The sequence below is a fragment of the Amphibalanus amphitrite genome, unplaced genomic scaffold (assembly GCF_019059575.1).
Source record: "Amphibalanus amphitrite isolate SeventyFive unplaced genomic scaffold, NRLGWU_Aamphi_draft 000006F_arrow, whole genome shotgun sequence".
Lineage (NCBI taxonomy): Eukaryota > Metazoa > Arthropoda > Thecostraca > Balanomorpha > Balanidae > Amphibalanus > Amphibalanus amphitrite.
The window spans coordinates 2,366,506-2,391,204 of NW_024881502.1; the positions used below are offsets into that span (position 1 = coordinate 2,366,506).

At 56.0% G+C, this 24,699-nt stretch overlaps 1 protein-coding gene across 1 annotated transcript in view; it reads right to left on the minus strand.

The window, feature by feature from the left end:
- LOC122377717 (laminin subunit gamma-1-like) overlaps positions 1-24,699 on the minus strand; it is a 163,530-nt gene that overhangs the window by 68,980 nt on the left and 69,851 nt on the right. The window contains exons 16-20 of the mRNA XM_043358081.1: positions 23,384-23,569; positions 22,800-22,985; positions 15,538-15,743; positions 14,876-15,091; positions 11,632-11,707 (exon numbers count right to left, since the gene is read on the minus strand). Of these exons, the coding sequence (XP_043214016.1) occupies positions 11,632-11,707; positions 14,876-15,091; positions 15,538-15,743; positions 22,800-22,985; positions 23,384-23,569 (870 nt within the window). The remainder of the gene's footprint in view (positions 1-11,631; positions 11,708-14,875; positions 15,092-15,537; positions 15,744-22,799; positions 22,986-23,383; positions 23,570-24,699) is intronic.

Sequence of the window (24,699 nt, forward strand, 5' to 3'; positions counted from 1 at the left end):
AAAAAGTTAGATTTTTTCCGAAAATTTGATTTTTGACCGGTCATAAGTAGGTGAAATGTTGAACTAGGACCAAAAATATACCACCAATCGCGAGATCCCGTTGAGAGCAATCCGTTGGTCTTTTCCGCTAAGCTCTACGACGCTCCGTTTTCAAACGCCAGGGGGGTCGCACCAGCCCCCCCCCCCTGCATGGGCGACGGTGGCAAAACACCGTTTACGGGCGAGCGTTGAAATGGTTAGCTCGCTTTTTCCATTAAGTGCGTTTTTGACCCCTAAAAAAATTCAAAAATTTATATTTTTAAACAGCTAATTAAATCAAACATTTTCAAAATTTTCAAAGAACGGAATATATGTTATAGAGTTCTATTAGAACATAAGATGTCCCAAATTTCAACTTTCTATCTTGATTTTTGAACCCCAAACTGTAAAAAATAGTTCCAACATGTAGGTAAAGGGCATGGTGACGTCATACGCATTTTCGTGAGTTTGAGGCACTTCTGAACATCGCATGTGAAAACAAATGGCAGCATTAGATTCCTGAGATAAAACTCGTCTAGAAAAGTGCATTTTTATGTAAAAATAAAAAAATGAAAAATTGACTTTTTTTCTTGATGATGGATAATATAAACGATTTTTAATGCTTGCTGATGACCAGGACAGTGACTTTGGATTACATATAACCATGACCATCGGATTCGGCGCGAAAAAAATAAGCCATAAAACACGGGTCGCATGCCCATGTAGCAGAAAGTGAAAACCGTGACCTTTCGTGACCTGACCTGACCTTGACCCGTGCTTTGTATGACCCCTATACGCACATGGTATCTTCACTAGGCCTTTGAGGTCATTTTTGGTGAGTTTCGAGCAGGAGCTATCCATCCCGCTGTTCGTAAGCCTCATCATGCAAAACCCCAGAATTTGACGCTTGACCTGGCCTTGTCCTCTCCGTGGCCGAGTGGATAAAAGCGCGGGAATTCGACGCTTAGCCGGAAGTGAGAGCCCGGTACAAGCCCCGGTGCTGGCGGCCACGTTTAGCTCCTACGTGTAATCTCTTCGTGGCGGTCAACCGCCCCCCGTCGGTTCTAAGTTGGCGCGGACCCCCGTCGGTGCGCGGGCTAAATACGTACAACGGGAAGGCCCGAGGTGATGGGGCGGGAACTAAGTGCCGAGTTCATCTCCATCCAGATCAGTCCCACACAGAGACCGGAGCTGGAGCTAGACTGCCCAGCATGAACGACTTGTCGAATCCTTCCCTGCTTCGGGGATATTGTGAATCTGCAAGTCAGACCACATCAATCGTGCGTAATAGGTTTTTGATAGATGACAATGATCCGGCGGAATCATCTCCCAATGGCACCCGTTGTTTAGGCTATGGGGACATGGTGTGAGGGCACGCACATATTTACAAAGAGTGGTTGAACTGACGGAAAGTGATAAAGGGACGCCCCCCCCCGCACAGCCAGCCGCCCAGACCCACCCACCCCCCCCCCCGGGCGGCACGGGTCAGCAGCTGTGACCAGAGCGCCCCAGCCTTTCCCAAGCCACTGGGCACTGGCGCAAGCCCAGAGCGTCCCGGCCCATCGGCGCGTCGAGTCCGGGATCGCGGCGGCGCCCTGGACCACCCCGGCGGCGCCCTGGATCACCGGCGGCGCCCTGGATCACCGGCGGCGCCCTGGACCACCCCGGCGGCGTCCTGGATCACCCCGGCGGCGTCCTGGATCACCCCGGCGGCGCCCTGGATCACCCCGGCGGCGCCCTGGATCACCCCGGCGGCGCCCTGGACCACCCCGGCGCGGCGCGGCGGCCGTTCGCAGCAGGTTGGCGCAGCGGCGCCCCGAACCGGACGAGATGCCAATCACGGCACACCGTTTTGCCCACAATTGGCGCTAAAACTTAAAAGTGAGACGAGATGGACCCGCCAGGAAAAGATATGATCAACTATTGGGAGAGCGCAGCAAATTGCAGAGAAAAAAATGAGTCCAATGCATGTGGACGTGGATGAACCAGACAAATGAACATCAGGCTATCGGCCCAAGTTGTTCAGAGTCATTCCACCCATGTTCAGATCACAACACGATACGACCGAGCGCATAAAACTAGCACCGTTACAACATAGGACCGGAATTATGACACAGAATATTCCGTGTAAGTAGTTTCAACAATGGATTCAGTCACGCTCACCGGGCTCGCTGTTTCATCACCACTTGAAACCACAGCCAGGTTTTGGGCACAGGACGCGGTCGGCCGCTCCTCACGCGTTAATGCTGGTAGGTAGGTTTGAGAATTAGCTAATTAAGGGCGCAAAGAACGCATTACTCGGAATATTCCGCAATGGCGTAAGAGGCGCCACTTCTTCAATCCTATCTTTGTGGGCATCATTTTAGTTAAGTCATACCTTTATGGGTTATTTTGCAATTCTTTCAGACCTCCATGGCCTGTGGGTGTCATTTCAGCTCACTGTTCAGGGATGCCTTCAGCCTTATAGTATATTATATATATATTATATTATATATTATATTAGTATATTGCTGCCTCTCGCTGCGTTCCGTGATTGGTGTCCAGTTGTCAGCACCACAGTAAATCAGTACCTAATGATAAATAGGTACGCTTACAGAGGCTGCTCACAACCCTTGCCGAAGTGTGCGCACGAAACCTCCTTCCATTTCTATAAAGTAGTTACACAATTCACTAATGTAATAAAAAGTAATTTATCACTAATTGAGAGTACACTAACGCCACTAATGCAGCGAAACCTCTGCGATTTCTACAAATTGTGGGCAAGGGATGGGCGTTTTAAACGTGTCATACCTTATAGTTTCATCCCGCTTCATTTTCAATGTACCTAAATAAAAGAGGCGTCGGTTTTCAAAATCAGTACCACCAGGTAATTATCGTGCACATGTGTACCTACTGGTGTAGGTAGGTGACTGGACTTCTCCCATAGGTAGTCGCAATGATAGCTACACAATTAGACGAGTTTCACTCTTAATATGTAAATGAACTATGGCCACTGAATACATATGTTAAAAGCTAACGGTATACTGTGTGGTGAAGCCGCCTCCTCCATGGGCTGTGCGCTGTCGTCGCTGCCCGGGGTCGGGCACTCACATGTTGTCCGCCCTCCGAACGAGATGATGATGACGGCCGTGGTGACGCAGGTGGCGCAGAACGTCTTCACGGCGATAACGGGGATCAGAGCCATCCCGTCAGCGGCGGCACATCACCGGCGCACCGGTCCGGCCCCGGCCCCTGCTCCGGACGGCGGCGGCCTTACAGCGCGAGACGCGACACACGGGACAACCTCTGGCGTCTCTCAGCGCACCTCCGGCAGCAGCCCCGCTATTGAAGTGAACGGTACGCAGCCGGCCATCAACGGCCCTCGCCCACGGCACTCACTGTTCGCCAGCGCACACAGTCAGAGAAGTCTCCAAGCAATGTCCCGACGAGCGGTTCGGCTCCCGTCGCCGAGTCACATCAGCGGTGGTACCGCGCTGCTGCGCCGAGCGCCGCCGGTGGTACCGCGCTGCTGCGCCGAGCGCCGCCGGTGGTACCGCGCTGCTGCGCCGAGCGCCGCCGGTGCGCCACTGGCCATCCGAGCCGGGTGCGACTGGGCGCCGCCTCCGCGGCCGGGCGGCCCTCCCGACCGGCGCGGCGGCAGCTCACAGCGCGGCGCGGCGGAGCCGGCCGGCGCCGCAGCTCATAGCGCCCGGATCTTCCTAACCCCGGCAGCCACAGCGCCCGCCGCTACCCAACCCTGGCAGCTCATAGCGCCCGGACCTTCCTAACCCTGGCAGCCACAGCGCCCGCCGCGGCTATACTGACCGGCGGCAGACCACAGCGCCCGCCGCTATACTGACCGGCGGCAGACCACAGCGCCCGGACCTTCAGACGCGCCGGTAGCTCACAGCGCCGGTGAGTAGAGGGAGGAGAGCAGCGGCTGTGCGCCTGCACTGAGCGCCGGCGTCAGCCGTGCCGCCTCCCCCGAGCCGAGACTCGAGCACGGAAGGCCCGGAGCTACCGGAGCAATAGTCGGCGCCACTGCGGCGGCGTGTGGCGGTGAGTTGGTTTCCGGCGGCGCCGCGCGAGCTGGGATGAGTGATCGGGTCGGGGTCGAACAGACGGTCGGATGTGACACGTCCGTCGGTTGTTTGGACTGCTCTGTGGCCTCTGTATGTCCTCCGTCATACCTTCAACAAGCTCTGACGGACAGACTCAACAGAGAGGGGGCACTGTTTGCCGTTGCTCTGGTGGAAACATCAGTCCGTCAGACAGGTGTTTTCCGTTTCAACACCGGCCGACAGGACGAGTAGTGACGCTACAGACAGAGGCCGTCTATAGGACTCAGGGACCTGTGGGCGACTGTCCCGTACCGCGTACCGCGCTGTGGGCGACTGTCCTGTACCGCGTACCGCGCTGTGGACGACTGTCCTGTACCGCGCTGTGGACGACTGTCCCGTACCGCGTACCGCGCTGCTGGCGACTGTCCCGTACCGCGGCGTACCGCTCTGCTGGCCGTTACACTCACGGGCGGTTAGTGTCCGTGGATCTGCCGTCCGGCGGCCGGTGCGGCCCACGGCAGTATCACACGGCAGTATCACACGGCAGTATCACACGGCAGTAACTATAAGCCGGGCTTTGACTGGCGTCTGGCGCCGCACCAGGACTGCGGTCCCAAGCCGGGCTTAGGCTGACGACTGGCGCCGGGACAGCCGTGCTTCGGCCCTTCGGGTCATCAGAAGTGGACGCTGGGCACTTACAAAGTGGACGGACAGCGGACACACAACAGAAAAAGGAACAATTAATTAGCAGATTGCCTGGCTGGGTAGCATATTACTGTTTTATTGGAGTGTAGTTTCAACGGACACTAGGACACTACGACAGCGCGTACCTGGCAGGGTAGTATATTGCTGTTTTATTGGAAAGTAGTTTACAGTGGAATGGACACTACGACACGTTACGACAGTGCGCTGGGGCAGTTACTCCAGGTGGACGGCACTGTCACCTCCCCCCCCCGCCCCCCCCCCCCCCACACACACACCCAGGCAGTATAGGTATCGCGGTATGAAGTACATACGAAGTAGGTATGTACATTGTACATACAGTGCCACCGCGGCCCCATGCAGCAGCGCAGAGCTGAGAGGCGGGCCGGGCCGACCGGGTCCAATTTCCGCCGCCCGTCAGCACTCGGCAGTCGGCAGCTCGAATCGAGTGAGCCGTGCCCCACTCCCAGCCAGAGGGTAGCCGGGACACAGACCACACTGCCAAACGTAGGTTCTTCACGCAATGGAAAACGGCAACATATCAATTTTGGTCTTATTGGATTTGTCCAAATGTTTTGATGTAGTGCCACATCAAAATTTACTTCGAAAACTTGCACTGTATGGCATTGACACGAAATGGTTCAGCAGTTATTTGTCTGATCACACTCAGCAGGTTAGGCTGTGTGCCGGTAAAGGACGGAACGTACTGTCGCGCTCACGAGAAAATAACATTGGTGTTTTTCAAGGCGGAGCGCTATCATGCGTCATGTACATGTTGTATGCCAACGACCTCAGCCTCAGTGTCTCAGATGATGTAACAATTGTCCAGTATGCAGACGATACACAGCTGTTGGTCAGCGGAAAGAAACGTGACGTGCAGCGAATGGTGGCCTGTATGGAGAACGCCTTACACCGTATGTATCAGTGGTTTTGTGCTAACGGCATGATGCTTAACACAGCTAAGACACAAATGGTCGTATTAGGTACACCAGCGATGCTGCGCGACCTGCCCTTAGTCTCCCTTCACTTTTGTGGCACTGTTGTTGCTGAGTCGCGAGCCGCCAAGAACCTGGGTGTTTACGTTGACCGCCATCTCAACTATGAAACGCACATCGACAATGTAACTAGAAAGTGCACGGGCATTCTCATTGCTCTGACTCATGCACGTCACGTGATCCCAAGAGTGACACTGAAATCCATTGTCGAGGCACTTGTCCTTTCCGTGTTACGGTATTGTTTGTCAGTGTATGGTTCGTGTGGCATGACGCAGCTTCGACGTGTACAAAAACTTGTCAACTTCTGCGTTCGAGTAGTGACGGGCAAGAGGCGATATGACCATGTATCTCAGTCCCTGGAACAACTGCAGTGGCTCACTGCTGAACAGCTTGTGATATATCACACTGTGTGTGCGGTCGAGCGGGTTATAGTTTCAGGGCAGCCTGAAAGCATCATGGCGACTATTGGTCTGCGGACTGATCAGCGCCACAGCCATAACACGAGGCAGGCCAGCCTGTACACGCTCCCGACTATCCGAACTGAGGCAGGGAGGAGACGGCTGTGCTACCGAGGAGTAGGGCTACTGAACAGTGTCGGTGTGGAGCCCGGAACGTGCGGGTTCCGTTCTGCAGTCAGACGCGCTGTTAAGTCGCAGTAGGGTATACCTGACTTCATCATGTGCGTGATTGTAGCTGCCAGCTGGTATGTCTGTTTCGCCGTGTCCACAATGTTTTAATTCGCTTACGTGAACTAGTGAAAAGCCATTGTTTTATAATGGATCTTGTTCGAATACATCTATCTATCTAGCCGACTTCGACCAGATCTCCGGCGGGCACGGGACATTCGCTGCCCTTCTTCTGTACCTTGACGTCCATTTACCAAACATCAGGCGTGGAAGTCGGCAGTCGCCACCCATGCGAGCCAGCGAGTCGATAAATATTGTTACCGGGCCTTACGCCGGCAGCAATTTCGGCCGAGTGACGCGTGCATCGACAAAGCACAAATCACAGTTTCGCCCTGAAGCGCGTCCATGCGCCGAACGCCGAATGTGCGAGGTGTCGATTTCCTCACGTTTGCCAACTCCGCCATCATGGATCAGCAGGTATGCGGTATCACCCGCCGGCGCATCTGATCAGATCTCGGGCAGCGCTCGCTGTCCATGACTGAGCGTCTCCGGAGCGCCGGCGGCGCGGCCACGGCAAGGTCAGGAGGCGGTCTGCAGCCGCTGCACGGCACGGCGCGTCGCCAGCGACCTTCACGGCAGGCCACCTGACCGAGCCGACTGCTAATGGAACCCGAGCCGGCAGGCCACCTGACCGAGCCGACTGCTAATGGAACCCGAGCCGGCGCGACGCGCGACGCCGCCCCACACCGCTGCGGACAGCCCCGACTCCGCTGTTACCGGGACACATCGTTATCGAGACACATTGCTACCGGGACATCCGTCTCATGTTCTCGGGACACTGTTACCGGGACACAACGGGACACTGTTACCGGGACACTTTGTTTCGGGACACACTATTACCGGGACACTGTTGGACGGGAAACAGAGTTCACTATCGATATCAGACTATAGGCATGTATGTATATGTTACAGGGAGTCGAACACCCACACAGCACTACTATGTCCTCGAATGTAGGATAAAAATTGTCCTGAACGATGTTTCCTTTATTTTTACAAAAAAAAAAGTGCTGGCGGCTATGTATGTACAGGGGAGGTAGGTTCGGAACAATGTGCTCCAGTCACAGCTGGCTGCCAGAAGCGCCGGCGACACGCCGCGTCATCCACTCGACAGCGTCGATCAGGATTGTCAGTGCCAGTGTCCACTGCGTTGGACGAATGTCGATACCATGGCCCGTCAATGACGGCGTTTGGCAAGTCATTGGCCATAATTAATAACTTCCAAATCAAGTTCCAAATGGCAGTTTTCCAATCTACGTGTGATCAATGTTGTGAAATTCCCAGCGGTCGATTGACAGGCAGATCAGTCAATGTGACGGGGAGCGGGACGCTGCTGGGGCGGCCTCGCGAGCCACCTGACCTGACCCGTGACCGGTACAGTAGGTCTACAAAATAAGTCCCCGCCGTAAGCGGGTCACCAGTGGGCAGCGCCTGAGCGCTACTCAGGCGCCACCTGCCCGCATACGGAGAGGAGTTATTCTACTGTACGTGACCTCACCCCTCCGGTACGTGACCGGTACCTGCAGAGAGCTCTACTGACCGGCTCCGGCCGCAGCCCGCCGCCGCCCCGTACTGAAACCCGACTGACAGGGTCTGACCGGCGCGACGGTCGACGGCACGACGGTCCACAGACCACAGGTCACTGCGGTGCCACGGAGCCGCCGTGACAACGCACTGCATGTGACTGCGGCCCAGGGTGTGAGGTGTGGGGCGAACGGCGACAGCCCAGCACTGCAGGCTGGCGGCCACGGTGCCGACGCCGCAGCTCTGACAGGACGGGCCGGCCGTTTTCACAATGTCGGCTGTGCTCAGAGCAGCGTGTAAGCAGACGTCGGGGCACGCCTCTCGTCCGCGCGGGTTCGAACGAGTCCGACACAGGCCAGGCGGTGGTGTGCAGCGAGGGTCCTGACTCCTGCCCAGGCCCCACCCGGCCGGCCGTCCGACGTCAGCCTGCACCGGCCGAGACCATCAGGGACGGCTCAGCACGGGCTCTCTATAAGTATAGACAGTAGTCTGCCGACCACACCAAATACCGTGCTCAGCGCTCTCGTACATTGCTTGGTCGACGGTCACTATACAATGGACGCTTTGCGTCGGGCAGCCGGCGACGCTAGGCAGACACGGTCAGCGCTGGGCGGCCGGCGCCGAGAGCCGGGCCGGGCTGTGCACCTGACTGTGCACTGGTGTGCACTGTGTGCAGCTCCCAGCTCACTGCACGGTGACGATAACACATGCACCACTCGGCTGAATCAGAGAGCAGGTGCGCCGGCCGGCCGGCGGCTGTCGGGTGCGGTCCCTGTGCTGTGCCGCGGACTGAGTACGAATGTCGGCAGGTCGTGACCAGCAGCCCAGCCACCGGCACGGCCACAGCCGGGCCGGGCCGGCCCTTCTCGGCGGGGGTGGGGGTGGGGGTGCTACTGTATACTGTGCTCGGACACAGCCGCGCCGCAGCCAGCTGGCCGCTGTGTGCCGTGTACGGCGCTGCTGCCCTCTGGCCCAGTGGGGCGACACGTCCGCGCGGCGGTGACTGGTAAGGCGGGTTACGCCCACCCTGCGCTCGACCATGGGCTCGGTCGGATATGTTTAAGGAAGTCACGTGCGCCCGTGCCGTGTGGTTCGGTATCACTGCGCAGGAGGTGAAGTACCGTGCCAGGCTGGGCAGATGGCGGCCCGGCCGGGCGCCGCCCGTCGGCAACGCAGCCGTGCCGAGCACACAGCGCACACAGAACGGCGGAGGCGTCCAGCAGCCGCACACAGCTCAGCCCGGCGGCGTCCAGCAGCCGCACACAGCTCAGCCCGGCGTCCAGCAGCCTCACACAGCTCAGCCCGGCGTCCAGCAGCCTCACACAGCTCAGCCCGGTGGCTCGCAGCTCACCCGCTCAGCCACCACCACCACCACCACCACCACCACCGGTCAGCCGAGCACACAGCGCACACAGCACGGCGGAGGCGTCCAGCAGCCGCACACAGCTCAGCCACCACCACCACCACCCCCACCACCACCACCGGTCAGCCGAGCACACAGCGCACACAGCGCGGCGGAGGCGTCCAGCAGCCTCACACAGCTCAGCCCGGCGTCCAGCAGCCGCACACAGCTCAGCCCGGCGGCTCGCAGCTCACCCGCTCAGCCTCTGTGCGCTCGATCGGCCGGACCCAGAATATGCCCGCCGCGTGTGCCGAGAAAATAAATCGTGGCAATCGCCGCATCGGTTTCGGCGGCGGCACGGTTTGCGGCCGCACTGAGTGCACTCCGAGGTGGGCTAAGGGCCAGCCGAGGCGCCGAGTGTGCACTGTGCAGGGCCGACCACCCCCGGCGCCGCGCGCCGCCCCTCGGGCCGGGAGGCGCCGCCGCGCCGCATGGCACCGGCCGCCGGCGGCCACCCGATCCGGCGGCTCCCGTTGCGGCCCGGCGGCCACGCTGCGCTGTCCGACGGCCGCCTTTTTACCCGAGCGGTGTGACTCGGCAGCGAGCTGAGGCCGCTCCGAGCGGCAGCGGGCAGACACCACCGGTCAGCCGTCACCACCGGTCAGCCGACACCACCGGTCAGCCGACACCACCGGTCAGCCGTCACCACCGGTCAGCCGACACCACCGGTCAACCGACACCACCGGTCAGCCGTCACCACCGGTCAGCCGACACCACCGGTCAACCGACACCACCGGTCAGCCGACACCACCGGTCAGCCGTCACCACCGGTGGTTCACAGACGATGGAAAACATCGGTCCGATGACCGACTACCAGTGACCGGTCTGGCCAGAATGTTGTTAAATGTATTAAATATCATTACGCATCAATTCAACGTCATTATCATCTTCCGAACCAATCATCGGCGCACCATGTTAAGTTAGGACGTACGCACCTAAGACGTGGAGCCGTTACCTCTCGTCTCCCGAGCTGTCTGAAGGGCCCGAGTGATTACGACCGATAACCGGCGATCCAGGGGACTCATCCGACTGCCGCGCGGGCTGGGTACCTGGACTACGGAGCGAGGCTTACCGGGAGAGACCAGCTCGGGGACAACACAGGGCCTCGGACACTGCAGAGGCGCCCGGCAAGTGGCCGCCCTGCGCCTCGGCCCACTGCCCTCCCCGCACCAGTTGCCGTCCGGTCCGCTCCCGGTGCCAGCCGCCCTCCCCCCCGCACCAGTTGCCGTCCGGTCCGCTCCCGGTGCCAGCCGCCCTCTCCCCGCACCAGTTGCCGTCCGGTCCGCTCCCGGTGCCAGCCCCCTCCCCCCGCACCAGTTGCCGTCCGGTCCGCTCCCGGTACCAGCCGCCCTCCCCCCCCCTGCACCAGTTGCCGTCCGGTCCGCTCCCGGTGCCAGCCGCCCTCCCCCCCCCCCGCACCAGTTGCCGTCCGGTGCCAGCCGCCGCTCCCCCCGCACCAGTTGCCGTCCGGTCCGCTCCCGGTGCCAGCTCGCCGCGCCGCGCCGGCTGCAGGCAAATTGTTGCCCCATGAGCCGATAGCCTTTCAATGGTGGCGTCTGACACAGGGAGAGCCGATCAGAGCAGCGCGCGCCGGCCGCCGGCCACCCGTCTGCGGCGCGCCGCCAAAAGAGCGCCCCGGCCTGGATTAGGCACACCCTGCCTCCCGCACACCGGCAGTCAGCCCGTATATTCAGCGCAGAAGGGCTCCACAGTGAAAGTGGGGCGACTTTCATGAAATCGCGTGGAAGGGAGATAATCTCTCGGGCCCTGCAGCTGTTGAGGAGAATTTACGACACATTCAACTACAATCCCGGCTCGCCAGCATTTCTCACGTTTTTCCTCACGTTCCTAAGTTTAGGTGGCCAACTGCCATAGTCGCTGGTCAGCGCCGGAGCAAGTTTTGTTCACGCCAATGAGGCTAGAAAGGGACGCTCCGGATTCTTGCAACTCATTAATGTTTGAACTGCTTGTCTTTGCTCTCGAGGGGACAAGGGGGCATTTAGATTGGTCGTGACTCATGACACTCAGTCAACAGTCAACAGTGTGTACATGCTGCGATTGTCCATTCATTATTCAGGCAAAGGCCTTCCTGGGCTTGGACAGTTTCCGAGGATACCGTCCACAGAAGGGTGGCCGGCACAGCCACCCCGGCAGGCTGGGTACCCACACCGCCACCCCGGCAGGCCGGGTACCCCACACCGCCACCCCGGCAGGCCGGGTACCCCACACCGCCACCCCGGGAGGTAGGCGCGCGATTCGGTACTCACCACGACAGCCGGCCTGCCGGTCGTACTTGTTCTCCTTGCAGCGGTCACACCGAGCTCCTTCGACATTCTCCCGGCACTGGAACCCATCCGAAACACCGTCAGTGGCCGGCACGGGCACCAGTCACTGGTCAAGTGGTCAGTCTCGGGCACGGGGTCGGGCGTTTGCGCCGCCCGTTCAGTCACCTCCGTAAGACGACAGCGACCCGCTGCGGATGAGACCCGACGCGCTGCGGATCAGCCCCGACGCGATGCGAGATTGCTTTAATCACACAGGTCGATTCACTACTGGGCCGATCGTCAAAATTCAAACGGCGTCTGATAGCCCCGGAAAAACTGTCGAGCGAAACCTAATTTCATTGACTTCGAGGTCACCGATGACGTCACAGGTCAGGTCAAAGTAAAAATTATTAGCATTTTGGCTTGTTCACATTTTGGGCATTGGCCGCCGTCTTTCAAGTCACATCAGGCTCATTTTTCGTTTACACAATCGTGAACAGATGCTTTATATACCCTGAGGATACCAAACTTGTACTTTGATTTTCAGGTCAGGGTCAGGTCATCACAGGTCACGGAAATACAATATCATGCGTCGGTCACGTGACACATGTTTTATGGTCCATTTAGGCCATAGATTTCGAGTTTTATGTCGTTTGTTTCATTCGAGGTCATTTTGAGTCGAATTTAGCTTAGTTCAGGTCACTTTCAGGTCAAAAAAGGTCAAATTTTGAAGTTAACATTTTTCAACAAAAAAGGAGTCTATTGGATGCAGTTTGAGCTCAGGAACACGATGGTTCTATTTATATTGGTGTACCTACGATGTCAAATACGTACTGAAAAAGTGATTGGAAAAATTAATAATTGTTAATTTTTTGCAATAATGCGTATAACTTGGCCATTTTTGACGATATTTAGCTAAAACATGCTAGAGTAAGTCATAAGCATGCGTTCTATTACAAATATTCCGTTTTTTTATCGAAAAGTCAAAAATTTTGTGAAAAAATATAAATATAAGTTTTATTTTTAATATCTATATTACTATTTGTGGTGACGTAGTTTCTGTCTATTACGAAGGTCGCGACATGGTGCTGCGTAGCGCGGGTTACAGGTCACACCGTTGCACCTACCGCGCTGAAGTTTGCGCAACTCATAGAACAAGGATGGACAACGTGCCTTTGATGGGTCTCAGCTCGATCGGATCGATAGCGAGCGCGTGGCGCGTGCCCAAAAAGTGCAAATTCGCGTCATAGACTTTACATGTATTAATCGGCTTGCAAAAACGGGCGAAAACAGCCAAATTTGCCCGACACGGGTCCGGTCCCGGTGCAATATCTCGGTAACCGTGGGCCCGACCGGTACGGGGAAAACAGCATCGTGTAGAGAATCGAACGGGCTATCGAATGGTGTGCGGTGCAGGGGTTGGCACGCGCCACGTGCACCGGGGAGGACACTTTCTTTTGAAAAATGGACGTTTTGGACGGATTTTGGAATTTATATTAATTTCAGGTGATCGTCAGACGGAATGAGTTGAAACAGCGCCTATTAGCAATAAAAATGTACCGTCTCTCATGGAAAAATTGTGAAAAGCTAATTGATCAAAAACAATGTGGAAAAAAATCGCTGAATTAAATGGTATTTGTCCAAAATGTGCCACTAAATAATTACACGGATTTTGCTGCTTAACCTGATACGTTTGACAATTGAAAATGCTATCATTGGAAAGAGCATTCAATTCTCTCCAAGATCCAATCATCACGTTTGCATGACAAGCAACAGTATTCTTAAAAATATAAATGTTTCAAACCTCTGCAAAACGATTTTTAGTGAAAATTATCTACGCCTTTAATTGGTCATAAAACTACGCGCCTAAATTATAAAACACATCTGACATGTTTTCTTAAGTAGAAAGCATGCTTATCAGACACGGGCACCTCGATGCGATGGATATTCTTTCCAAACCAAATCGTTTAGCCGTCAAAAGGCAATCGACCGAAATGGATGGATAACCCAACCGACACAAGAGCAGCCAAACACCCGCCGATCGAAAATACCCCTTTTCGCGTTGCGGAGCACGCGGGTCACCCTAGTATATACCTAATTTTCAAAATATTCAAAATTTTGAAAATCCGAGATAGCAGTTTGATAGCGCAGTCTATTCTGAGTCCTCTCATGCAAAGAAATTGGATATACTAGTAGTTAAAAACTGAGCTCTTGGGAGCGATTGCCGTAGTTCAATGTTTTGCGTCGAAATCGGCCGAACATGAAGTCATTCTGATGTCATTTCCAGCCGACCTATGGTCGCTACGAAGTTCATATTTTGACACAATGTGTCAAATTGATGCAGCCGAAGGTACTGAAAGTTTGGCGTCGATACGTCAAGCGGTTTGGAAGTTATTGCAGAAAAACGGTAGGGGGCTATGAATAGCCCCCTCCCCAGTGGTGCACGGGTTAAGAAAAAAAAACTATCGTATCAGGGCTATGACGGCAAATAAATGCCTAAATCCGATGAGAAAACAGGATTTGGTGGTACCCTAGGTTTGGCTCCGTGACTTGGTTTGCCCCGCCCCGCGCCGAAACCGTGGATCCGCCAGTGAGTGAGGGTCGAACTTAAAAAAAAACGAACTATAGCCACGTGCAATGTGCAGCTTGTCAGCGCGCACATAGCTGACGGCCCGCTGCCGGTCAGCCCATGGAGCCGCGGACGGTCCGTCTCACAGCGGCGGCCGGCGCTCTGCCGCCGCTGCCGACCAGCGTCACCGCACAACGATATGGGACGACCAGCGTCACCGCACAACGATATGGGACGACCAGCATCACCGTACAACGATATGGGATGACCAGCATCACCGCACAACGATATGGGACGATCAGCGTCACCGCACAACGATATGGGACGACCAGCGTCACCGCACAACGATATGGGACGACCAGCGTCACCGCACAACGATATGGGACGACCAGCGTCACCGCACAACGATATGGGACGACCAGCGTCACCGCACAACGATATGGGACGACCAGCGTCACCGCACAACGATATGGGACGACCAGCGTCACCGCACAACGATATGGGACGACCAGCGTCACCGCACAACGATATGGGACGACCAGCGTCACCGCACAACGATATGAGACGACCAGCGTCACCGCACAACGATATGGGACGACCAGCATCACGGTACAGCGACATGGGGAGCAGAGGAGCCTGCCTAGCCCCCCGTGTCCGCGGGACTATCCGCGCACTTACCGGGCACTGTCCGCTCGCGTCGCACTGCAGCTCCAGCGAGCCGACCGGGTCGCAGCGGCACTGCTGGCAGCCACTGCTCGAGAAGCCGAACATGTTGACGTCGCACTGGTCGCAGCGCCGGCCGACGACGCCCTCGCGGCAGAAGCACTGGCCAGAGGCGATGTCGCAGCTGGCGTTGAAGGCGCCGATCGGGTCGCAGCCGCACTCCTCGCACCCCTGGGCATGAGGTCACTGTGTTCAGCGGAGTCGGGTGGGGTGCGGCCGAGCGCAGGTGGACAGACACACACACAAACACACACACGGGACGGCACTTTGCACAGTGCCCCAGCCAGCGTCAGCTTGAACGGTGAACTGACAGCAAAATGACTGAGGGCGAACGGTGAACTGACAGCACAGCGACTGAGGGTGAACGGTGAACTGACAGCACAGCGACTGAGGGCCAGGTTAATGAAACCTTACCGTGAGCTGAACACTGTCTACACTGAAAATGCGACACAGTGGGGTCAGCTTGCCTATCCATAAGCTACCGGCATATGAGCAGTGCGCAAAGAATAAAACAATCAGCTGGTGAGGGACAAATACGCAACAGCGAGTCTGACACCAAAGTTAGAGGCGGCCGTAAGTGAGCGTCGGTGGCTGAGCGGCGCGGCTGTGCGACCCACCTCTCCGCTGAGGATGTTCCAGTATCCGCTGACGCAGCGCTCACACTTGTCGCCGGCCACGAACGGCTTGCAGGAGCACTGTCCGGTCAGCTGGTCGCACAGGTGCGCCCCGTCCGGCTGGCCCTCCAGCTGCAGCGTGCCCACCGGGTTGCAGCCGCACGTGCGACAGTCGCCCCTGGGCAGCGCCAGCGGGTCGCCAAAGTAGCCTGCGCCAGCGGGCCGGGACGGGCGTCAGTCGGTGGGGAGCAGACCGCACGGGGCCGGGACGGGCCGGGACGGGACGGGAAGGGACGGGACGGGACGGGCGTCAGTCGGTGGGGAGCAGACCGCACGGGGCCGGGACGGGCGTCAGTCCGTGGGGAGCAGGCCGCAGGGGGCCGGGACGGGACGGGCGTCAGTCCGTGGGGAGCAGGCCGCACGGGGACGGGCGTCAGTCGGTGGGGAGCAGACCGCACGGGGCCGGGACGGGCGTCAGTCCGTGGGGAGCAGGCCGCAGGGGGCCGGGACGGGACGGGCGTCAGTCGGTGGGGAGCAGACCGCAGGGGCCGGGACGGGCCGGGACGGGCGTCAGTCGGTGGGGAGCAGACCGCACGGGGCCGGCGCGCTCAGAGCAGCCCACCACAGACTCCTCTCCTCTCCTCTCTCCGCCATTCGTGCCGTAACGAATGGCGGAGAGAGGAGCAGGTGACGGCAGAGCTCGGGTGCGGACCGCTGCCCCCCCCCCCCCCGCGCCATCCGCCACCACCCAGTCCCGGCGGCGGCGACCGACTGTCCACCGGCTACTGCAGCAGCGTCTCCCACCGGGGACAGGGCTGGGACAGGGCTGGGACAGGGCTGGGACAGGGCTGGGACAGGGCTGCCGCAGCCCCACACCAGGCCCAGCCGGTTCGGCAGCGCTGGCCGAGAGCGGTATTTTAAAATACGACGATCGAGCCACGCCTAGCGAGCGGCGACCAATACTGGTGGCCTTCGTCTGGTCGGTTCAGCGCCGCCTCCCCGCTGTCGGACCACCGTCCGTCCGCGGCGGCCTCTCGTCACTCCCGATGGCACGCCGGTCTGACACTGCAGAACGCATTTCGGAGATAGCCGCCGTCAGTCAGCGGAGCCCGGACCACCGATCCCCGGCCCACGGACACGGGCCGGCAGACGGACGGCCGGCCCGTCCCTCTAGCCTGGGAAGGCAGTGATTTTGGGCTCCTGTTTCCTGGTCAGGTGGTTACCTTGGGTCCCTGTTTCCTCGCAAATCATTGACGTTGTCCGGAAGAGCAAGGCAGGTCCCCCCCCCGGTCGACGCAGGCTCCGCGCCGCCGCCGGCGAGCGGCCCGCATACTAACATGGCGCTAAATGAGTCCCCTTATTAGGAGCGAGCTGCGCGGCGCGGTGGCGCTGGGTGGCGCGGCGCCGGAGGCGGCGGCGGTGGCGCGGGCGAGGGGAGGGGAGGGGAGGGGAGGGAGCCCGGCCGGTTAGTGGGACTGGAAAAGGTCAGCGATCGGAGCGCAGCCGCGTTAACCCCCTCCCCCCACCCCTACCCCCGGGGCTCCTGGATTTCCACGCCCTGCTGGGGGGTGTTTGAACATCACCCCTCTAACTCGGCTTCCGGGCCACGTAGCGATACGCCGTAGGCGGCGTTCGAAAGAGCGTCAGAAATAATGACGAAATTACTCCAGTCACTTTTTAGGTCAAGTCAAGGGTCAGGTCACCAGAAGTCACCGAAGGTCAAATTTTGCAACTTTCAGGTCCCACTTCGACAATTTTCAACAAACCGGCGCATAGCTCGAAATGAAAACAGCTACAGCGCCGCGAAAACGTGCATTCAATATATTTCAGCACTATTTTTACGAGCTGTCCTCAGATTTGGCCTAAGGTCCTGCAGGTTGCCTGCAGGAAGTAAAACTGCTAAAATAAACGTTTTGTGCGGTAATCGTTTTTTTTCTGGAATAACTTTTGACTCAAAACTTACACGAGCTTATTTTTACCAGCATCAAGTTTCTCTCGTTGAGACGCGTAAAATCATCTTTAAGCTAACCTTTCAAGGTCAACTTATAGCATGGAACATTTGACCTGAGGTCAATTCATGAAATGGAAGGTCAGGTCAAGGTCATGGAAAAGGTAGTGATACATACCAGTAAAACGCCTTTTGGGCGAAGAACGAGCGAGCGATATAGTGAGCCCCGCACGTGCGGAAGGGCGAGAGGGTACTTCCAACGGGCTTGTGCAAAGCACCCTTCTAACCGGTCGCTAGCGGTGTGCCAAATTTGAACGCAATCGGCCCAGCCGTTCCTGAGATCTGGAAGCGGCATTCTGCACGTGCGCACGTGCAAACGGGGTCCAAACTGACTTTTGCACGGCACCCTACAAACCGGTCCCCAACCGTGTACCAAATTTGAGCGCAATCGGCCCAGCCGTTCTCGAGATCTGGAAACGCCCCCTGCACGTGCGCACGTGCAGTAGCACCCCAACCGTAACACATGGGAATGCATTGCCTGGTGGTTGCCTACCTGTATGCCAAGTTTCAGCGAAATCGCCCCAGTAATTACCGAGTTACTGAAATGGGAACAAATTTGGCACCTCTTCTTTTTGTATTTTGCACGTGCAGTGGGGGTCACTCGCATAGATCAAGAGTATCCGACCTTTGGTAGAAGGGATGCAGCTACCCTATAAAATTACCGCAAGACAATCGCCCAAGCCACTGCTGAGATATGGGCCTCTCAAAATCACTACTTTTGCAAAACTGCTTGAACACCCTTGAGTTTTCACGTGGCACGTGCCACGACAGTCACTGAGATGTATCAAAAGTAGTCAATTACGGGGTAGAAGGGATGGGGCTACCCAGCAAAAAAGACCGCAGGCCAATCGGTCCAGCGGTTGCTGAGATATAAGCCTCTCAAAAGCGTTACAGGCCGGGCCGGGCCGCTCATACTGAGATTTTCCCCTTATATTGAAAAGATTTCGCTTCACTCGCTGCGCTCGCTCGCTCATAACCAGTAAAACGCCTTTTGGGCGAAGAACGAGCGAGCGAGATAGTGAGCCATGCACGTGCGGAAGGGCGAGAGGGTGCTTCCAACGGGCTTGCGCAAAGCACCCTTCTAACCGGTCGCTAGCGGTGTGCCAAATTTGAACGCAATCGGCCCAGCCGTTCCTGAGATCTGGAAGCGGCATTCTGCACGTGCGCACGTGCAACCGGGGTCCAAAATGACTTTTGCACGGCACCCTACTAACTGGTCCCCAACCGTGTACCAAATTTGAGCGCAATCGGCCCAGCCGTTCTCGAGATCTGGAAACGCCCCCTGCACGTGCGCACGTGCAGTAGCACCCCAACCGCAACACATGGGAATGCATTGCCTGGTGGGTGCCTACCTGTATGCCAAGTTTCAGCGAAATCGCCCCAGTAATTACCGAGTTACTGAAATGGGAACAAATTTGGCACCTCTTATTGTTGTATTTTGCACGTGCACTGGGGGTGACCCACATGCATCGAGAGTATCCTATTTTGGGTAGAAGGGATGCCGCTACCCTACAAAAATTACCGCAAGTCAATCGCCCAAGCGGCTGCTGAGATATGAGCCTCTCAAAAGCACTACTTTTGCAAAACAGCTTGAACACCCTTGACTTTTCACGTGGCACGTGCCACGACGGTCACTGAGATGTATCAAAAGTAGTCAATTACGGGGTAGAAGGGATGGGGCTACCCAACAAAAAAGACCGCAGGCCAATCGGTCCAGCGGTTGCTGAGATATAAGCATCTCAAAAGCGTTACAGGCCGGGCCGGGCCGGGCCGGGCCGGGCCGGGCCGGGCCGGGCCGGGCCGGGCCGGGCCGGGCCGGGCCGCTCATACTGAGATTTTTCCGTTATGTTGAAAAGACTCACTTCGCTCGCTGCGCTCGCTCGCTCGTAATCAGCCGATTCGCATAGTCGAACTGTACACATCTAGCGTTTTTAGCACTCTAGCATCTCACATGCCTCTATCAAAAGTTGCTAGGTACAGTCCACAGCAGAAGTAATGTGTGGTTTCAGTCATGGGTATGTTCTGCTTCTGAAGCCTAGGAACGATTAGCCAGACTGCAACGAGACTTTAAATGTAGCTTAAATATATCTTCACCCCTGCAGCTACAACTTTATCTATTGACGTCTTCTTTTCAATCAGTCCGCATTTAAAAATCGTCGGTCAAAGCCATCCGCTGAGATTGTTAAAACCACACATTACTTTAGCGGTGGGCTGTACCTATAGGTATTAGCGATATTTGTTCGTGACCTGGGATGACCTCACGAACATAAGACGGGGTCACGGATGCCATTTTTCGGTTCAGTGTGTCATGTTTACTTGTCAGTCAGTGTTTGAAAGTGTTTAGAATGACAATGGAGAGGGCACAAAATTGTCCTGATCTTAGGTCACCGATACTAAATTTCGATACATAAATCTTGTCAATACTTTTGTCCTTCTCTAAAACCTAAAAACTTCAAAGTGATCCGTCACTCGGTGTAACACAAGCTCGCTATTTTTTATTTTTTCAGATACTCGCTATTTTAACCCTCGCCCATGTAGGGGGGGGGGTTGGTGCAACCCCCCCCCCCCTGAGGTTTTTCGGAAATAGTGCAAAAACGGCGGCGCGCAGCGCCGCCAAATTTTGGGTACCTTATGGGGCAAACCTTGCGCATTTTTTGATAAAAAAAATGTGACCGGGTCATGTCAGGTCACGGAGTTATGACGTCACAAAGGGAACAGCCTCCGGCCGGATTTTCACAAACTGAGTGCCAACGCCCGAGGTTTCCTGCCGGTGGTACGGACATCGGTTGATGGATCGTGATGAAACTTCCCATGCATGTTGGGGCAAGTATTGGCTATCATATGGTATAAGAAACTTGACCGGGTCAGGTCAGGTCACGGAGCTATGACGTCACAAGAGGAACAGCGTCCGGTACTATTTTTGAAAAGCGCCCGAACCACTTTTTTGCTAATTCTTGTCACCTCAATGGGAATATGCAGCAATATTAGCTTCTATAGGGAGCAAATGGACCTTCCAAATCAAAAAATACAATCAGATTTCAAAAATTTAAATTTTGATTTTTCGAATTTCTGAGAAGTATGCGCATCTGGCTGACCTTATCCTCACTTCTGTATGGAAATATGAAATTGCAAAAATAAATTACTGTATTCAAAAATCGAGATATTTCGAGCACAGCTCTTCGTCGGTCGATTGTAATTATTTACACACATAACAGGCACACAATGTCTGTTATGTTATGTGTGTAAATAATTACAATCGACCGACGAAGAGCTGTGCTCGAAATATCTCGATTTTTGAATACAGTAATTTATTTTTGCAATTTCATATTTCCATACAGAAGTGAGGATAAGGTCAGCCAGATGCGCATACTTCTCATGATGATATTCCTCAGAACGCTTAACCACTTACGATTTTCGAATTTCTGCCGCCGACTGTGACCTTGCCGACTTCCGGCGCTCCCAACGCGCCATTTTTAGAGCTAGGGAAACGAAATACATACCAAACGATAGAGAATTGATCAAGGAACACGATAGTGAAGGTTTCAAGTCGATATCTCCCACCGTTTTGCCGCAATCGCCGCGGAAAGTTGAAAAAAGTCTATTTTTCCGAAAATTTGACCTTTGACCGGTCAAAAGTAGGTCAAATGTTGACCTAGGACCAAAAAATATACCACCAATCGCGAGATCTCGGCGAGAGCAATCCGTTGGTCTTTTCCGCTAAGCTCTACGACGCTCCGTTTTCAAACGCCAAGGGGGGGTCGCACCAACCCCCCCCCCCCTGCATGGGCGAAGGTGGCAGATCGCCGTTTACGGGCGAGGGTTAAGGTATTCGCGAAAAACTGCAGGGGGCGTTCAGCCCCCCCCCCCGCCCTCCCAACAGGGCGCGGGTTAACCCTCGCCCGCACATGCCATTTTCCTATCCTAGAACGCACATGCTACCCCCCGCCCCATTTCGTTCCTGTTGGTGATAGAGCTTCGCGGTAAAGACCAAAAAGATTCTTTGGGAAGAGACGAATCAGGGCACTAAAAGACGAATCTAATGATACCCAGTTTTACCTTCTCAGGTCAGTCATTGACCTCCCAGGTCTGGTCAAACTAAAAAATGCTGCTGTTTTGGGTCACCGTTGGATATCAAGTGAGCTGCTCATCATACATACACCGATGACGATGCCGAATTGTGGTGCTAAGCCAGCTAGAACCTCTTTGTCACACTATCCGACCAGGTTTTTGCTGCTGAGGTCATTTCAGGTCAACTTAGGTCAAGGTCAATGATATATGTTTGTATGTCTGTGTGTATACTGATGTGTGCACCGATTGTTATGTGTCCATATTACATGAAATCATGAAATGAGAAGCTTTTATCAAAAATATAGTTAAAGAACCTTCACGAAAAGTAAATTCAGTATAACGCAATGTTTTTAGATAACCTAGGTTGACCTTGACCCTGACCTTGACATCTGTACATCGTCGAACAACATGTTCCATTAGGTGGGAGGTAAGACTGGCAAACAGAAACTTGAACTTTTCAGCGGACAGTGGACACCAAGAAGGGGTAGAGGAGCAGCTGTACGAAAAGTCAGGCTTCTAGCTCTTAAAATGTTGAGTGCAGAGCAGAAAAACTACCTGGGGGGTGTCACCCCCCCCATGTGCGGGCGAGGGTTAACGAGGCAGATGTACCGCCTCAGACAGCTATACGGAAGGGAGAGGGATACATAAAACGCCGACAACCCTGCCTGCCCCTCCAGACCAAAAACGCTCACACTAAAGCAATACAGCAGAGGTAGCACAATCAATCTGACATACGATATCTACACAGAATTGCGGAGACGACTGAAACGACTCCGAATCATATGTTTGTCATAGCGTCACACTAAGAGCACTAGAAACTTGACCAATGAGGCGCTGACACTGGCGGCTCTTGGCTCCAGTCAATGAGGGGAGGCACTGAAAAGAACGAATTCACACACTCACCCGTCAAAGCCCCGCTCTCACCGGTCAAACCCCCGCTCTCACCGGTCAGAGCCCCGCTCTCACCGGTCTCAGAGCCCCCCCCCCCCCCCCGCCGCTCAGAGGTCTCAGAGCCCCCCCCCCCCCCGCCGTTCTGCGGTCTCAGAGCCCCCCCCCCCCGCCGCTCAGCGGTCTCAGAGCCCCCTCCCCCGCCGCTCAGCGGTCAGACCCCCCCCCCCCCCGCCGCTCAGCGGTCTCAGAGCCCGCCCCCCCCCCGCCGCTCAGCGGTCTCAGAGCCCCCCCCCCTCACCGGGCAGGCAGCGGTCGCAGCTGAAGCCGGCCGTGTCGTGGATGCACTTGAGGCACCGGCCGGTGACCCGGTCGCAGTTGCCCACTGCGTTCGGGTCGACGTTGCCGTTACAGTCGCACTCCCGGCACGGCCTGTCGCTGGCCGGCTCACCGAACCAGCCGTCAATGCAGATGTCGCACTTGTGACCTGAGCACGGAGCGCCGGCGGGCACCGACGGGGGTCAGTAGGGACCAGGGAGCGCCGACCGCGGGGCGGCGCTGGTCTGCACAGTGCACAGTCTGTTCAGCGGCACCACAGCACGTGCACGTGGGTAGCTGGGACCGTGCGCAGCGTCCACGGCACTGAAAACGACCTTTCAAACCCGCACCACCATTTTCACTTCATAAAAACGGCTGAAGTCTCAAAGCATGAGCACGGCATGATTTCAGCTGCCAATAACAGGTGTCTCTCAAAAGCAACTCATTGAAATGACGATCCCCGAAATCATTACACAACACACTGCATCAAATTTGTACGAGCTTCAGAACGGCGGCCCCCACTGCCGTGCCCCCCCCCTCCACCCCCCACTGCCGTGCGGGACTGACCGGCGTATCCAGTCGGACACTCGAGGCACGCCACCTCGCCTTCGTAGAGCTCGATGCAGGCGCCCTGGCCGGGGCACGGGCACGGCTGGCAGTCGTCGGCCGTGCCGCCCAGCGCGTTACCGTAGAAGCCGCGCGCGCACAGTTCACAGTTGTCACCGGCAGTGTTGTCACGGCAGATGCACTTGCCTACGGAGCAGGGCGGCGGCGTCAGTCCGACACGGCCAGGCACACCGGTCACTGGGGGAGGGTGCCCGGTCACTGGGGGAGGGTGCCGCTCCCCACGCCGGTCACTGGGGGGGGGGGAGGGTGCCGCCCGACCGGAGCTCCCCACACCGGTCACTGGGGGAGGGTGCCCGGTCACTGGGGGAGGGTGCCGCCCGACCCACACCGGTCACTGGCGTAGGGTGCCCGGTCACTGGGGGAGGGTGCCGCCTGACCGGAGCTCCCCACACCGGTCACTGGGGGAGGGTGCCGCCTGACCGGAGCTCCGCCGTCCGACATATACCGGCCGGCGCCAGCGCTCAGCCCCTACATGCCACCGCCATACGTCCTTTCCCGCGGGGCCAGTCGCGAGCGAACCGTTATATCAGGCTCCACGGATCGAGAGCCCGATTAGTGACACTTGACAGGCTCCTGGCTATCCCTATTAGAGGCAGGGCTGTTTACGACCCCGCCCTTGATATCTCCAGATCTAACCCGCCGATTCGTCAAAATTTAAACGGCATTCGATTTCCCTCAACGTGATCTACATTTTGAAGAAAAGAAAAAGAAAATTTCCAAAAGAGTTAATAGGGGGCAGAAGAGGGGTAAAAACTGCGAATTTCAGATGTTTAGTTATAGAAGACATAATTGAACACCAGCTATTACTTTATTTAATGGGAGCTTTCGAAAGCTATGCAGCTTTCTTCGTCAGCCTTGGTACAAAACACTAAAACAGATCCATATAAAATTGAACAGTTGTTCACAGATCCATAAAATATTGATCCATATAAAATTGAACAGTTGTTCAATTTTATATGGATCTGTTTTAGTGTTTTGTACCAAGGCTGACGAAGAAAGCTGCATAGCTTTCGAAAGCTCCCATTAAATAAAGTAATAGCTGGTGTTCAATTATGTCTTCTATAACTGTGCAACCGTCCCAGCAAAATAACAATATTTACAATTGAATTTCAGATGCTTTTTCAACTCCTCGCAAAGACCATGTTTTTTAGCCGATTTTGATGCAACTACTGCCGATCGATGCAGAATGAACCAGAAACTAACACGTTTCATCAAAATGAGCATTTTGAAAGATCATAGGCGGATAAAAGTACCTA